We start from the raw sequence: 15,740 nt of genomic DNA on the forward strand, positions 1-15,740 counted from the left end.
TACAAGTGTGTTTTTAATTATTATATTTACTCAAAAACAGCGAGACATTCAGCTAGTGACATTCAGCAAGTGACTATAAAAAACAGAACTAATGTATGCAGTGTCACGGCCAGCTCATTTTAAAAGACTTTTTAAAGCCGTCTTTATTTACAGGCATTAGAGTTAATCAGTGTTGACAAACTGTCCCCTCGCTGACCTGTGACTGATATAAGATGAGACGCAGGAGAACATGGTGGCTGCAGCCACTGTACGCAGTTGTCCTCGCTCCCGCCAGATGGCACTGTGTCCCCATCAGAAGGACTTTCTGTAAACACACAGCATCAGCGGTGTACGACTGCAATGAGTATCTTAGGTACCTACAGAGATGGAGAGCGTTACGGAGCCGAAAAGAGCTCATACGCATGGACGGATTAAGAAACCAAGGGCCCCTGGGCCTGGATGTTTCCAGCCCCCCCCCCCCCCCCCACAAAAAAAAAACATCGCTAACAAAACAGTCTGTAAGAAACAACAATACCAGAGCTGAGCAGACAACAAATTATATGATAGCAGAGACTTTGGTTATTTGAATTAAGACATAGACAGAGCTCTCATGCTATTGTTTCTCCCTACAGAGTTAAAGGGCCCATATTGCATGGAGTACTCAGTGCCTCTAAATAAAGTCCTATAAATAAACTGAGGGGATAAACACTCACTTGAAAGGTATCATGATGGTTTCTTTCTTTTGACATCTTCAAAGTGAATGTTTAGGCTGTTCTTTAGTTTTTGAGTATAACTTTTAGGGCCTTGTTAATGACATGAATGACTTAAGCCTAGCATATACCGGCGACGGCGCATCCTATCATATCGATACAAAGTTATTACCAGCGACGTCATGCAGGGGCTCTGGCTTAGGGGCCCCCTTGGCTCATGGGCCCCTGGGCCCCTGGGCCCCTGGGCCCCCGGGCCCGGTAGGCATGTTCGTTAATCCATCCCTGCTTATACAAGACTGACCTGTTAGCCAGAGACACTGCTGACAGATGCAGCAACAGGCAGGGAGTCCTGCTTCAGCGGGGAAGACAAGAAGCCACCAGCTAGGAAGAAGAAACCGCTCTCACATTGTGTTCATTGTAAATGCCGTTGTTTAGGCGGTTCTGGTTTGACATGGGAAAAGCCTGTATTGAACTGGGTCAGGAGCAGTAGGATACAAAATGTAGTCATCCATTCTGTAATGTTTTGAATGCCCCACTGATAACAGTGGAGTAGTGTGTCCAAGGCTCTCTGTTTTCAATAAAAGAACGTTTAGTCACTATCTTGTGGAAGCTGGAGGTCCAGTACTCTTCATGGGGAAAAAAATAATTGGGCCTCTTTGTCACCATGATAGACTGGTGTAAGATTGTGGGTGATTTGATTTGGTCGGTAGGAAGTTCATTGAAAACCAAAACAAGAAAAGATGACCATGAATCAAAAATACATATTTTTCCTCTGACCTATCTTAGTGCTATTTATCAATCTGGATGGTTTTGGTGTGAGTTGCCTAGTTTTGGAGATATCGGCTGTAGATATGCGCTCTCTTCTCTCCAATATACGGGCACTAGACGGCACTCGGCTCGTGGTGCTAATAATGCCAAAAAAAAAAAGGATTTGGAATACTCAACAGCAATGTCGCTTCAGATCATCCGCAGACCGTGTTGTGATCAGTTTCATGTTTCTTTCAATGATTAACTTCTGGAATAGGGCATTGCTGTTGACTTTTTCTCAATGTATTTTTTGTGTGCTTTGAGCACGAGTTGGTGGCCATATTGCCTGTTTATAATGTCAAGAAGGCCATTATCTTTACATTTTAAAATGGTATTAGGTTCCCCTTCAGAGTACTATTTTAGCAGCAAACAAGAAGATATAGTGGAGTAATGTCTTCCTGGGGTGCATAATGTGCCTGTAATATAAATTGTTTAACTATTTTGACAAATAATGTTCAAAGATGTCGTGATTTCCCACAGTATTGAAAACCTCCAATTACGTGCCAATTATCCTCCAAAGCGGCAGATAATTAACCAGCACATTACACACAGCCCAAATATTGTTATTGTTTTGTCTGCTCGTTCTTATTAATGACCCGCCTTGACAGTAGTGGTGATTTATCTGGCTGACTGGACGTGTGGAGGTTGTTGGGGGACAAGATGTGGTCAATTGGCAGCGAGACCATCTGTAGTAGGAGTTATGGGTTGGCTTCAGTGGAGAAACCCATGAGTCAAACAGAAAATATCAAAACTTCACGGACCGGAATATTATGCCGAATGTGTATTCACAACAACTTCCCCCTGACAGTGTGTTAAATAGAGACGGGAACATTTGTCATCACTAGAATATGATTAATCAAGCAGACATAATAATGGGTTGTAATTAGGTGTTTCTCATTAAAGTCTGGTACATAATGTCCTCTCAGAGATATTACAGATATATTGACCTTCTGGTTTAGTTTCATCAGCTGAGAGCGTGGTACAACATGTTGTTACCCTCTACATTATGTGCAGATTAGCTCATGTAATAAACAGTAATTAGGCTTGCGGTCAACAAGTGATGTGTTGAACATGATTTTATAATATGCCAATAATCATAATCCAGTAACTTTAAAGGAACTATTTTCCCTCCAAGCACAAAACAAGTGTGATTGTTCCTCTCACTCGTTCGACATGCCGGTGGTGTTTCCACCAGATGTCTGAGTGACAGCAGGACAATATGATGAGCATTTGCTACTGGATGTAAAGCCATCAGTGGCAGCATATGGCCACGCTGCCACAGAGACACGACAACATGTCATCAAGGACAATACAGCGCCGCGTGCGACCTCGACAGAGAGTCGGCACGGACTTAACACTTATACCCACAGAGTAATTTGTTTGGACTTTCATTCATACAACCTTCTATGAATATGTCAAAGCTCTCAGGGAGTCTTACAAGTGTCACACACAAATTAATGCATTTATGTGTGGGTGATCCATCCAGCTTTGTTGTTAATGAATTTTTCATAAGTACAGAGACAGTATATATATATATATATATGTATATATATATATATACATGTACTGTCTATTATTTTTCATCTTTGTACTATATTGTGCTTCTCATCCCGCTTTGATGTTTGTTTTTCATATGAGATCCAGTTCATCTTTCCTGACAGCGATTTTCTCCCTCTGTGACTGGTACAGTTTGATATTTGATAACTTCAGATCGACTTAAAATCTTATTGACGAGGGTTTTTTTTCTAGCGTTTGATTTGTAGATGATTTGACAAACTTTCAAACATTGAAAGTATATATAAGCACAGTATAGAGTTACTATCTAAAAAAATTTCTGTGCACAAATTCAACAGTTTTTTTAACAGTGAATGCTATTTTTCAAGCCTTTTCTGTGTTGTACGAGTACTTTAACGTGACGTTTATTAACTGTTTTAAAGCCTCTTTTTATCACTTGAAGTCAGCTTTATTTCAAAGTGGGAATTCATCTTTTTGTTTACCCTTTGTAATAAAAAACGGCTCCATAGAATCCACCTCTTCAATGAGAGCAGTATTTAATGATCCCTGTTTGTGACGGTTACGGTTTTAACTTTCAAATCAATTCGCCATCCAAAGGTCATCTCAACACGTTGCAGCACTGCTGAACACATCTACTGCTCCTAAATGAAACTATGCCTGCTCTTACTTGTGCTTTTATCAATCTGAAGATGACCACTGCATGTTGCCCCTTCCCCACAAACAAAAATACCACACAAAAGAATTAAGAAAGTATAACGCACAGGGACATTTTATTCAGACGGAGTCGATGCAAAAACTGAGAAGAATCCAGAGTGGGCTCCCGTTTCCATGAAGATCATCTGTCTTCTCAACCCATGATCTATCAAAGCAAGGACAAAATGAATCGTTATGTGATCATATTCAATAATCCCATGATGCATGTGTTTGTAAGGAAGAATGACCACTATGTTACACTACTGGAACTGAGCATGTGCATGAATCACGTTACATTGTGCTGTTTAAAGATTGAATGTTCTTTCGTGTAATACTGACGCCGTTCATCCAGCCGATGTAGGAAGAGGCGCGGGTGAAGACCGTGGGCTTCCTGTACGCGTTGCAGCCAGAGGAAGACACGAAGCTGGTAACACCGTGGACGACCCACTTCCCGTTGACGCTGCAGTTCAGGGGGCCGCCGGAGTCACCCTGGATTCAGAGAAAACACATCTCAGGCAAACCTCAGAGTAAAAAGGTGACAGCCTTTCGACACTTAGGAGCAAATGTCACTTTTTAAAATACATTCACAGTAACTCGCTGCTGCTTTCTTCTCATATTCTGATCTCAGACAGCTCCAAGCAAGTTTGTGTGGAGCATGAACTCACAATAGTTTGACACTTTGTGCAGCTTAAGCACCAGCCTGGATCACTGTTACTGACTTATGCCCCTGCTGATGCAGCAAGTGATCCCGCATGTCCTCCAAAATGTCTTCCTTGACAAGAAGGGCTCAGACCTCAGGTCAGTGGGGGACGTTGAGTTTCACTTTGTCATTCAGTGTTTCTCCCAGTCTGCTCGTACGTCTTTCCTGCTGTCCTCATTACAGAGTGACATGGTGGTTTGGAAACAACTGGAGACACTGGGTTCAAAATCTGAGCTGGAAATAATCTACAATCCAGAAATAGGCACATTTTATAAAGGGTTTAAAAGTTAAAAGGCTTGATGATTGTTTTATGAATCACTTTTGTGTCGTAGATCTGTTGAAAGCCAGCAACAAGACTTTGGTTGTCAGGATGAGTCAAATTGCTTCTGTCAGTGTTTGTCCTTTTCATTCTGAAATAATGCTGTTAAAAATATTAGTCCGCACTCAAAAAATTATATAAGTTGGCAATAAATCCAGATCCTTTGTAGCTCTTTCCCACCGCAAGGTATGTGGTCATACAGTCCAGTCAGCCAACCTGGGCAACCCAAAAGTATTTATTATTAATGGCTTGTAACTGATTTATAAAGCTTTGGTAAATCACGTATTTAATTAACTTATAAATCCTATATAAAAAAAAAGATAGCAGCACCCTGAAATAGTTGTGAAGCTCCAAGGATGCTGGACAAATGTTGTGCTCCCTCAAGGGGAACAACCAATTTTACACATCAAAGTCTGTTTACAGGTCTATGGAAGCACTGTTGCACATATGAAATGTGTTTGCCGGAAGGAGCAGAGCGAACTAAGTCCAATGAACAGCGTCGGTTGGAGAGGTAGAAAATGAAAAAAGATTAGGCGACTCGAGGTTACATTAGCAGCTACTGGCATAACAAGCCTGAACGCGTGACTGATCTGTTGACGGTCGATTGGATGTCGGCAGCAGGTTTTGATAAGGAAAAAGAATGAGTGGAGGAAAAAAAAGATGCTTTTTAAAAAATGTCCATCCTGAGTTTGACAATATTCTAGGAGTGCAATGCCCGGTGGTGTACTAATACTAATACTAAATTTGGGAGGCATAGACTGTCTTAGTCAGTGGTTCTCAAACTGTGGGGCGCGACCCTCTAGTGGGGCGCAGAGGTATTACAGGTGGGCCGCGGGGGGAGATGCAGATTCTTTTCTTTTTTTTGAAGAATCCTTTATTAATCCCACAGTGGGGGAATTATTCTCTTCATTTGACCCATCCTAAGTAATTAAGGAGCATCATGAAACTATGGGGAGAAAAGAGGGATCCAACCGGCTTCCTTGGTAATCTTTTTGCCAAATATTACTTGTTTTTTATAACTTTATTTGCATTGTTTTAACAAAGTGATTGTGCGTGTTATTAGTTTTTGTCTGATGGAGTAATCTGGTTTACTAGGGAATGCAATTTTCTTTAATCTATTAATGTTTTGTTTTTTTAAAAAGCATGGATGGAGGAGCCTCAAAAAGTTGGACCATTTTGTTCTAATGTTGTTGGCGCGGTGGGGCCCGAACATTTTTCTTCCTCCAAAGTGGGGCGTGACAGAAGTAGTTTGAGAACCACTGGTCTAAGTAGACCTCACAGGCTTACCTGGCAACCGGAGTCCCTTCCACCACCAGCACAGACCATGGAGTCCTTCACAGTGCTGCCCCACCATCCATAGCTGGTGCAGGTCTTGTAATCGACGACAGGCAGAGAGGCCTGCTTCAGCTGGGCAGACAGCTGACCTCCAGCTGAGGAGAAACACATACAACTGCGATAAAGTCCATCATAGCATTCATCATGCACTGTTATGTCCTTTTATTTCCAGATCTTTACTTTATCACGGTATGTAAATCCTGAACAGAAAGTGCTCATAATGTCATGATGTCAGACTCACTCTGGGTGCGACCCCAGCCAGAGATGAAGCAGGGGTTGTTGTGGGGCAGGACCTGGCCGGTGGGGGGCAGAGCGGCGAGCTGGACGTAGCTGTTGAGAGAGGCATCAGAGGACAGACGCAGCAGGGCGATGTCCCACCTGAGGATGACAGCCACACGTCCTCAAGTCAGTGAGGAATGCACATGTTGCCTGTAAGACTCGTTGGCATGGATTTGTTTCAGCGAAAGCTATTGTTTTCCTTTAAGTGTGAGTTTATTATGTTCAGGGCTGCAATTAATAATTATTTTCATTATCGATTAAACTGAAGATTAGCATCTTGCTTAGAAAATTATATTAATTGATTGGTCTTACTTTTTCTGAAACGAAAAAATATTAAAATTCACAATCTTTGAAAAAAAAAAAGCCACATGTTATCAGATTGCATGGATTTTATAAACAGCAGCAGATTATTTTTTTCTCCTTTAGCTCCTGTTATGTTGTAATATATGAGCGGGTGGGTTTTGACAATCTAGTGTAAATAAGTGTAGTAAATATTTGTAAGTTAAACCTTTTAAATCTTGTGAATATTCATAACAAAGTAATACAATTTCCACCTAATGTTGATGTCAATTAAAAAAAGCAATTTTTCGGTTTGGGCTGTTTTCATATTTACAAACAACTTAATGTATTCTGTTTCACACGATATGTGAGGCACATATAACTGTATGGGCTATTTCTGTCTGCAGAAGTGGGTCAAAACACGAGCAGTAGCCACGAACCCTCCAGCGATGTTGTTGGAGTTCCAGTTGGGGTGAATGTAGACGCGGCTCACGCTCATGTACTGCTCTCTGCCCTCATGAGAGTTGATGTTGTGATCCCCAAGAACAACACGCCAAGTCCTGGATCTGTGGTCGTACAAAAAAAAAAGAGTGTATTTTCACGGCTGAAATGCAACAACGCTCCCAGTCTAATTTCAACCATGGATACCTGGGCCGCGCGCTCAATGGAATGTAATAAAATAAATATATGTAAATGTTCAGGACACATATCCTGCGACTTCAGCCATATCTGCTTTTGTTTTAGCCTCAGCAGCTACTCTATGATGCATGAAACTCCCACCTGTCCACACAGTGAGCAGCGGTCATGACCCATCCTCTCCTGATCAGGGTTCCTCCGCAAGTGTGGTGGAAGTTGCTGCCGGATTTGAACTGAAGAGAGATCTAACAAACCGACAACAGAGAGCATTACAACCACGAGAACCTGAATCATTCACATTACGTTTATTGCAAAACGCTTCTTGGCAGAGTTCCTGACGATGAAAAATGCTTCAGGGCATTGCAAGCGAAAGTCCTATGTGCACCTGATGTAGCTGGATGTGTGCGTGCTACATATGCAGAACATATGTTGTGCCGACTTATTTTACATTTGAGCAGTGATGTAATACAATACTCAAGGCCTATACTTATGTACAATAACACTTGTAATGTACTTATTATATTCAAATTATGCCACTTTAAACTTCTAACCTACCATCTCTTCTAAGAAAATATTACTCTATAAATTTTTTAAATTTTTTTACTGCATTTACTAAACAGCTATAGTTAATATTTTCTTTGATTATACACGTAAAACATGAGACCGACCTACTAAATATGAAGCATTATTATAGATTAAATGTCTTGCCTTCCAATACGGATGTTTTTTTTTACGTGGCTGATGATACAAATTCACGTTCATGAATTCACGAATGGGTTTTCCCACAAACATAACAGGAAAACATATTATTTATTCCTTTTAACTCTTGTGTGCATACAAATTAAAAGTATTATCTTCTTTCAGGACCTGAAATACCATTTAGCACAATGAGCACTCATAGCAGGAGTCTTTTTACATTGTGGCATGGCTCCCTTCACATAAATAAAGGGTCTAAGCCCTTTTGTACCACTACTGTTGTCGAGTGAAACAAAGATTACACAGCACCTGCCAGGGCCAGGAGTTGGGTCTGGCCACCTCTCCTCCCACAACTCTCTGGTCGACATCGTCATCCTCCAGGTACCTGGGCTCGGGAGTCAGCTCGGCCAGCACTAAGTCGAGCATTACCACAGGAAGTGTTGGGTCAAGTGTTCAAGAGTGTGCAGGATGTCAGAGAAGAATCAGACGCTTCTTACCAAGGGCTGCGAGAGACGTGAACACAAGAAATCTCAGCATGTCTGCGGTCTCTTGAAACTTTCTGTACTAGAGACTTCTACACACTACTCTTTATATACCCCCAGGCCACGTCGGTTTATGGTGCACGTGTATGTGTGTGTGTGTGTTTGGGGAGGGGGGAGGGGGGGTTCAACACGAATACATGTGCACCTGTGTCTGTCTCACAGTTATCACTGCAGTGGGGATGAGGGGATTCATACGTGGAATAGCTGACTCAAGGATATGTACACATTATTTTTCCACTTTCATGGGCCACAGCTGTCAGGCTTGAGAGTGTCACATACAGTAGCTTTCGTTGAGTTTTTCACCCACTGAACCTTTATATTTAATCTTTGACTGTAGATGTACTGTGCATATCATTATCTGCTATCCACCAGCTTTGAGGACAACTTAACTCGTGACCAAGGTGGAGACAGGCTTTATACACAATGATGTAGTGCTCTGGTTTTCCAAGATAGATTACCTCCATACCTCTAAATGTGTGAGCAAGCATTTTCGTTGCAAAGGCCACTTTAATTGACCAAACGTGTGTTTATTCATGTTAGAGGAGAAAGTGTGCAATTTTCACACAATAGGCTGGAAACATAAACTATCTCAGCAGGCTAATAGACTCAAACAGCATTAAAGTATAAGACAATATGATTGTGCTATTTATTTAGAAAATGTAGTTAGTACAGAGCCTAGGAATGGCCAAAAAGAGAAAATAAACAAATTTTGCGGCCACAATTTACCAATTTGTGTGCACAAGATATAGTCTGTTACATCAATTTAATTAGTTCCCTCATTTTTATTAATTTGTGCGCACAAGATAATATTTTGTGTGCACGTCTATTCGTGGCCTCAATTTAATTAAACCCTTCCCACACTTTCATTAATTCCAGGGCATTCATTTAAATAATTAAATATATATTTATTTTTGGCAGTTGACACGGCCAAGTCATTTATTCACTCCGCCACCTGCTTGAAGCACTTGTCCGTGGTCGTCGATGCAGGGAAGACTCTTTAATCAAAGGTGCAAGATCCAAGATTGGGACCATTTCGATTGCCTCTCACACTGCGGCACTGTTTGTTGTGACGCCGTTATCTGCTGCCGCCATGAGCGAACCAGTGGGGCTCGCTCACGTGCATGAACATGAACTAAAAGCTTACACAGACGGACGGCTCTGTAGTGAAAGCAGGGGGGAGCTGAAGGAGCCCCTGGTGAACCTGAATTGGGCACCAATGAGAAGCACTATAATCACTAAACTGAAGTAGCCAATCTGCTCGCTGATGGTCTCCTTCACTGGTGTCGGTCATATAGACGCATCAGTTTGGAATTGAGATTGTTTCAGAAAAGATCCTCAACGTAAATGTCGGCTTTAATCTATAGCTTGGAGGTGGATAAGGTATCAAGACATGTTTACAACACATGCGTTTTGGTGGTAGCAAATGTAAAGATGTCAGAATACATAAGATGGCCAGTGGTTATCAGGGAAAAGCTAACAAAAAAACTTGAATTGCCAATAACATACACACACTCTGCTGCATTAGTAACTTCCAGTTACACCTATAGAAGTGTAGCATATTATTATTATTTTTTTCCACCTGTTCTCCTGCTCTCTAAATTGTCACCAGGTGAATGTAATTAAGCGCTAATTACTTGGCGGTGCTACCTATAGGAGAGTAGCGCTGCTCGGGTGTGTGATTCCTGCTTTCCCGCCTGGTTTCTGTTCAGCCTGCAATTTGCCCAAAGTCTGTTGAGTTTATTTAAAAGTAGGCTCTCCAGTCCGACAAGCGCGTTACAACGGTCTCAAAGGCAACAGTACGCATCATAAAAATGGCCGCCGCTCTGACCATCCTGCTCCATCGACTTGACTGGGAACGTCCTTCTACTGTCAACCCTCCCAGTGTTGTCTTATCGTGTGGTGGAGGCACCCTCAGACTTTGTCTCTGCTTTGGAGTCGGGGCATTTGGGGATCAGACCCCCGGTGTGATAAAAAGAAACCATTTAGAATGTAGCGCATATTGGAGCATGAGGTTTCGTTTCACTTTTTAAGAGTCCTGATAGAAACATCCATAGCTGGGAGGTTGTGACTAAACGTCGGTGTTAATGATGGTTCCTCTCACCTCCCCGAAGGCCCTGCTTTAAAGTGACTGGTGGTAAATACTCCAGTGTTTCAAGGTCACAATGAAACACTCCGTGTCATAATGCAGAGCCTGATAGAAGACGCAGAAAGGGAAAAAGTTCACTCAGTCTGTTTGAGCTCTTTACATTCGGCTGTGCCATATGCATGTGTGCAGTTCCCACTATATAGGCAAACGTAATCATGCACATAATATACTGAATACCATCAGTTAGGGCCTTCACGCTCACTGCAGTCGTTTTCTTCAAAAATTTAACACAACCATCACAGAGGCAACAAAGTTTGACGCAAACCTTTTGTAATAATCAGATCTATTTTATCCGACCAATTTCTGGACAGAGAAACCCAAACATTGTTTTTTAAAAGCAATAATAATCCAAAATATTACAATACAACTAATTGATTGTATTGTATATATCGAGTATTTTTCAGACTTAATATTTGTATGTCTCCTTTGTAACTTTGCTTCCTGCTGCCACAAATAAATTACCCCCTGGGGATAGATTAAGTATCTATCTATCTATCTATCTATCTATCTATCTATCTATCTATCTATCTATCTATCTATCTATCTATCTATCTATCTATCTATCTATCTATCTATCTATCTATCTAAACTTATTAAAGTGACATTTTTGTAGCAGATGTATTTTCAGATCCTCAAACATTGTTCTGGTAAATAGTAGTTTGGTAATATATGAGCAATATGTCACCTTTTGAATACGTTATCAAGCTTTATCAAGTTTTTCCTTCAGCAATAATTGGAGATTTTGGACAACACGGCTTTTTTGCCAAGAGTTAGTTATTATATCTTATCTACCGTATATGAGGCTACAGCCAGCAGCCAGTTAGCTTAGCTTAGCATAAAGATTGGAAAGAGTCAGCATGAGTCTATCTGAAATATGTATATTCTGTTAAAAAAACAAAGTATAAAAGTGCTGAAACGGTGTATTTTGTGCTAACGCTCTTCAGTGTTTGTGCTAAAAGCTAACTAACCAGCTGCTGGCCGCAGTTTCCTATTTAATAGACAAAAGGAGAGCACTCAATCATCTCTTCCTACTTACACAGCAAGAAAGAAAATAAGTGTATTTTTGAAATCATTATTCGAGTTATTCTCCTGGAGATTTTGAAGAAAGGTTGACAGTGCCAGAGTTGACCTTTTAACCATTAAAACCATTTCAGGTATTTTGGCTTCATCTTGTACTGAAAGACAGGATCTTGCACATACACCTTTTTAAAAAAAAACAAAAAACAAGCCCTGTCGAGCAATGTAATACCTGCCAAGCCCAAGAGGAGTGATGAAGCACCTCTTCACATCCCACAACTCTTCCTGCGGCCACTCACCCTGTAGCTGGACTGAAGCTCAGCCAGCACTGAGGCACAGAAAAAAACTTATCGAAACACCATTTCGACACAGCTTGTCTGGCCTTTGTTTGTGTTTTATCTGTTTTCCAAGAGAGAACAATTGCATTTTTCCGCAGTAGATCATTTCCAGCACAGCCTTGATAGATCCTGTGTGTGTGAGAACTGAAAACAACAGAAAACGTGAGCAAGCCTCCACATTTATAAATCCACTTTTAAACCTTGGGCTGACCTTCAGTTGATGTGCATCCTCTGCTGTGCTTGGCAGTGGTCAGAAGCACACCTGTGGTTCGTCTCAGACTTTATCACAGTCAGTGATAGGCTTTGACAGCGTGTTGCAACATCACACATGATTTACTGAAACATAAAAATGTGTTTCCGAGGACCTCCAGTGCTGAACATTTATGTTCACAGTGTGTGGCCACACTTTAATTAAGAATTTGTACGCTACATAAAATGAAATCATGAATTTGTATAATTAGGTTTCTTTATACACGTTTTGTTGCAGGGTAGGAGGATAGTTTGATGCCTAAGAAGCATAAGAAATAACCTTCACAGTGACACACATAACTCTGGTTGCATAAACTGTCTGACGGGAAATGAGTCATCACTCAAAGTTTAATTTACTTTATTTTTTGTTGGATGAGATTGGACAAATAAGGGACGACAGCAGATTAAAAAACATGGTTGAATGCTTGTTCTGTCTTTGAGTGCTGCAACATGTACGACTCATCTGTTTACTTCATGATCTGGAAAAAGAGAAGAAGCAAACAACGGTTACACGTGTGCACCTTAACTTACATAAAAGCCATTCAAACGTTCCTGAGTTATTTTTTTTAGACCTTCTTGCACTAAATAGGATAGATATACATATCCCAATTACTGACCGAGTCCATCCAGTCAATGTAGGCGGAGACGCGGGTGAAGACGGTGGGCTTCTTGGGCGCGTTGCATCCCAAACCAGACACAAAGCTGGCGATACCGTGGACGTAGTATTTTCCATTGACGAGGCAGTTCAGAGGGCCACCAGAGTCACCCTGATAGGAACGAGAATAAATAGAGCATCTTAAATAGTGTGGGCATAATGATTCAGTGGTCAATATACAATATATATTATATTGGAGAGTTATTTCATCGTACTTTACAATAACATGTCCGATTGCTGAGTGTGCAAATCTTCAAAGAGACTTACGTTGCATGCAGAGTCTGCACCGCCTCCACCACACACCATGGTGGACTTGACAGTGCTGCCCCACCAGCCGTAGCTGGTGCAGGTCTTGTGGTCGACCAGAGGAAGGTAGGCCTGCTTCAGCTGAGGGGAGATGCTGCCGCCGGCTGCACATGGGTGACATTGGAAAGTTGAGATACGCGGAGGTTCGCGGAAAACTCGTCGACACTGACGGAATAATGCAATCAACTCACTGGAAGTGGTGCCCCATCCGGTCACGTAACAGAGGTTGTTGTGGGGCAGAATCTGGCCGTTGGAAGGCAGAGAGCCCAGCTGCACGTTGGCGTTCAGGGTGACCGAAGAAGACAAACGCAGCAGGGCAACGTCGGACCTGAGGTGGGGATTAACGGGTCAGGCTGAACCAAACATGTGTGTCTCCTATCAGTGCAGAGGCTGGCAAAACAAGCTTTTTCCTCTACGGTCCTGGAACGATCTGCAGGCCAAGCTTACACTTGAGACCCTTATCTCTTTAAATGATTTTAAACTTGGAATAAAGCATGTGGTCATTGCGAGCTGCAGTTGCTTTAATTAACTAACAAATGCATGACCACAATGCTGCCTTGTTGATGCACTGGGCCATGCATTGTATTTATGGAGTATCTATTGTTTCTGGTGTTGTTGTTGCCCGCTCATGTTTTGGATGCTGCCATTTGACCCTGTCTCGGCGAGGTCTCACTTGTAGGAGAGGTTTACAAAATAAAAGCAATGATATATTCTATGCACTCCTTTCTAAGGTACCTCTTACGGCATAATTCTTCAATGGAAAATCGTTTTTTAAAACAGCAGATAAAATCAACAAAAATAAAGACCCGAAAATGTGTGAATCTAAGAAAAAATATAATCCTTACCCAGCAGCCACGCTGTTGGAGTTCCATTTGGGATGGATGTAAACCTTGCTGACCGTCATGATCTGCTCTGTGCCGCTGTTGCTGTTGAGGTCATGTTCACCGAGAACGACGCGCCACGTCCTATTGCTGCAATATTGAAAAAAAAAAATTAAAATGAAAGCAAAAAGAAACACAATCTGGTTCACAATCAATTATTAGTTGTGACTTAAATGACTAATTGAGAAACAGCAGAGCCTAATGAGTTCTTATTACAGTAAACTGAGTAAAGGTCACCACATGCCGGTTCATCACTCCTGGTTTGTTTGTTTCTTTTATTAATTTAGAGACTTTTCTTCCATTCTAATAAAATAAATGAATGATGTTGGTTTGTGACACTTATAAATGAGGCTGTAAGAAATGTCCTCATGCTGGTGACATTTAGAAACACTGAAATAAATCAACCCTCGGTACTGTGATAAGAGTAGGCTATAAGTCAAAGTAATCACAAAATGTGCACAAATGCAACTAAAAGCCACGCAGCCGAAGAATACAAAGTGCACGCATGAGGTAATTGTTATGTTACCTATCCACACAATGAGCAGCGGTCATAACCCAGCCTCTCTGAATCAGGGTTCCTCCGCATGTGTGGTAGTACCGGCTGCCAGATCTGTACTGGAGAGAGATCTGAAGGGGAGAAAACAGACCATTAGTATGTGTAATTTGTGAATCTGGTATGGTGGCACATGGTAAGTCCCCCAAAACATAATCTAATGAAACAGTTGTTGCTGCTGTGCCTCTACCTTTTGTTTTACATTACCTGCCAGGGCCAGGAGTTGGGTCTTGCCACTTCACCTCCCACGACTCTTTCCAAGCCATCTTTCAGATACCTGGGCTGGGGCTCCAGCTCAGCCAGCACTAGTTCAAAAAAAAAACATAAAAACAGAGGGCACGATTTTTACGGGCACAATATTTATGGTTTCTTGGAAGCTTCATTATACAGTTTGCTTTCCACTTGCAGCCAGAGGGAAGGAGAAATGAGGGCAGCAAGAGTGCAAAGTGCTGGTGGAGCGAAACAATGAATGAACAAGATGGCGTGACGGACTGGATGAATGACAGAGAGAGTGTGACGGACTGATAGATCAAGAGAGTGAACGAGACAGGAAGAGATCAATAATGGCAAACCATTTATTATTGATCTGATTCCTGTACAGTGCAGTCAGGGTGTGTTGTCATTTTCTTACCTAGGGCCGCGAGACTTGTCAACACCAGAAGCCTAAGCATGTCTGCAGTGTGTCAGAATGTTTCTACAAGGAGCCGATGATGCTCTTCTGTCTTTTATGCCCCGGCTCGACCTTCAGATGCTCTGGAAAAGCGTGGCTGTTCAGCCCCTTCTCCTCCCCACCCCTGTGACTTAAACCAGGCACACACCTGTGGTCTGTCTCACACGGCGTTATCAGTCGGTAACCACACACACACCTTCTGCTTTGACCAGGAGAACAGGATGACACATTGGCTGACAAGGATGTCACCGGATGACATGAGTCAAGACTTAGAAGGGTATTTGTGTAGCCTATTTATCATGTTTGATAAAGTCCACCACATTTTGTCACAAATGTCACCTAAAGGGCAGAAGAGTAGTAATGACTGGCTGACCTTATGGTTGCATTACCCATCTGAAAAAATGATTTAGCCTTTATATTCTCACTCACTTATAG

At 41.8% G+C, this 15,740-nt stretch overlaps 2 protein-coding genes across 2 annotated transcripts; both read right to left on the reverse strand.

Annotated features, from left to right (window-relative positions):
- Window positions 1-887: 887 nt before the first annotated feature.
- Window positions 888-8,494, reverse strand: LOC137796089 (elastase-1-like). The gene is made up of 8 exons (XM_068593772.1): window positions 8,446-8,494; window positions 8,258-8,361; window positions 7,397-7,497; window positions 7,057-7,182; window positions 6,300-6,436; window positions 6,011-6,153; window positions 4,000-4,193; window positions 888-990 (listed from the first exon to the last, which is right to left on the reverse strand). Exons 1-8 carry the CDS (start codon window positions 8,483-8,485, stop codon window positions 888-890), a joined length of 948 nt encoding a protein of 315 aa, XP_068449873.1. The 5' UTR covers window positions 8,486-8,494.
- Window positions 8,495-12,821: 4,327 nt separating this feature from the next.
- On the reverse strand, window positions 12,822-15,306 carry cela1.6 (chymotrypsin like elastase family member 1, tandem duplicate 6). The gene is made up of 7 exons (XM_068593773.1): window positions 15,267-15,306; window positions 14,843-14,940; window positions 14,609-14,709; window positions 14,047-14,172; window positions 13,393-13,529; window positions 13,163-13,305; window positions 12,822-13,007 (listed from the first exon to the last, which is right to left on the reverse strand). The coding sequence occupies exons 1-7, from the start codon at window positions 15,304-15,306 to the stop codon at window positions 12,822-12,824; spliced, it is 831 nt and encodes a 276-aa protein (XP_068449874.1).
- Between the last annotated feature and the right edge of the window lie 434 nt (window positions 15,307-15,740).

The sequence above is a fragment of the Clinocottus analis genome, unplaced genomic scaffold (assembly GCF_023055335.1).
Source record: "Clinocottus analis isolate CAN_PGR_092001 unplaced genomic scaffold, fCliAna1.0.p SCAF_3, whole genome shotgun sequence".
NCBI lineage: Eukaryota > Metazoa > Chordata > Actinopteri > Perciformes > Cottidae > Clinocottus > Clinocottus analis.

What these genes read in the sequence shown, in the direction of transcription:
- LOC137796089 (XM_068593772.1), bottom strand. Translation starts at nt 8,485, where the DNA reads ATGCTGAGATTTCTTGTGTTCACGTCTCTCGCAGCCCTTG. An exon ending in TCCAACAACATCGCTGGAGG is followed by an intron (nt 6,437 to 7,056) that starts GTTCGTGGCTAC and finishes TGTCATCCTCAG; the next exon opens with GTGGGACATCGCCCTGCTGC. An exon ending in TGGCTGGGGTCGCACCCAGA is followed by an intron (nt 6,154 to 6,299) that starts GTGAGTCTGACA and finishes GTTTCTCCTCAG; the next exon opens with CTGGAGGTCAGCTGTCTGCC.
- cela1.6 (XM_068593773.1), bottom strand. Translation starts at nt 15,306, where the DNA reads ATGCTTAGGCTTCTGGTGTTGACAAGTCTCGCGGCCCTAG. An exon ending in CCAACTCCTGGCCCTGGCAG is followed by an intron (nt 14,710 to 14,842) that starts GTAATGTAAAAC and finishes TCTCCCCTTCAG; the next exon opens with ATCTCTCTCCAGTACAGATC. An exon ending in CGGATGGGGCACCACTTCCA is followed by an intron (nt 13,306 to 13,392) that starts GTGAGTTGATTG and finishes ACCCATGTGCAG; the next exon opens with CCGGCGGCAGCATCTCCCCT.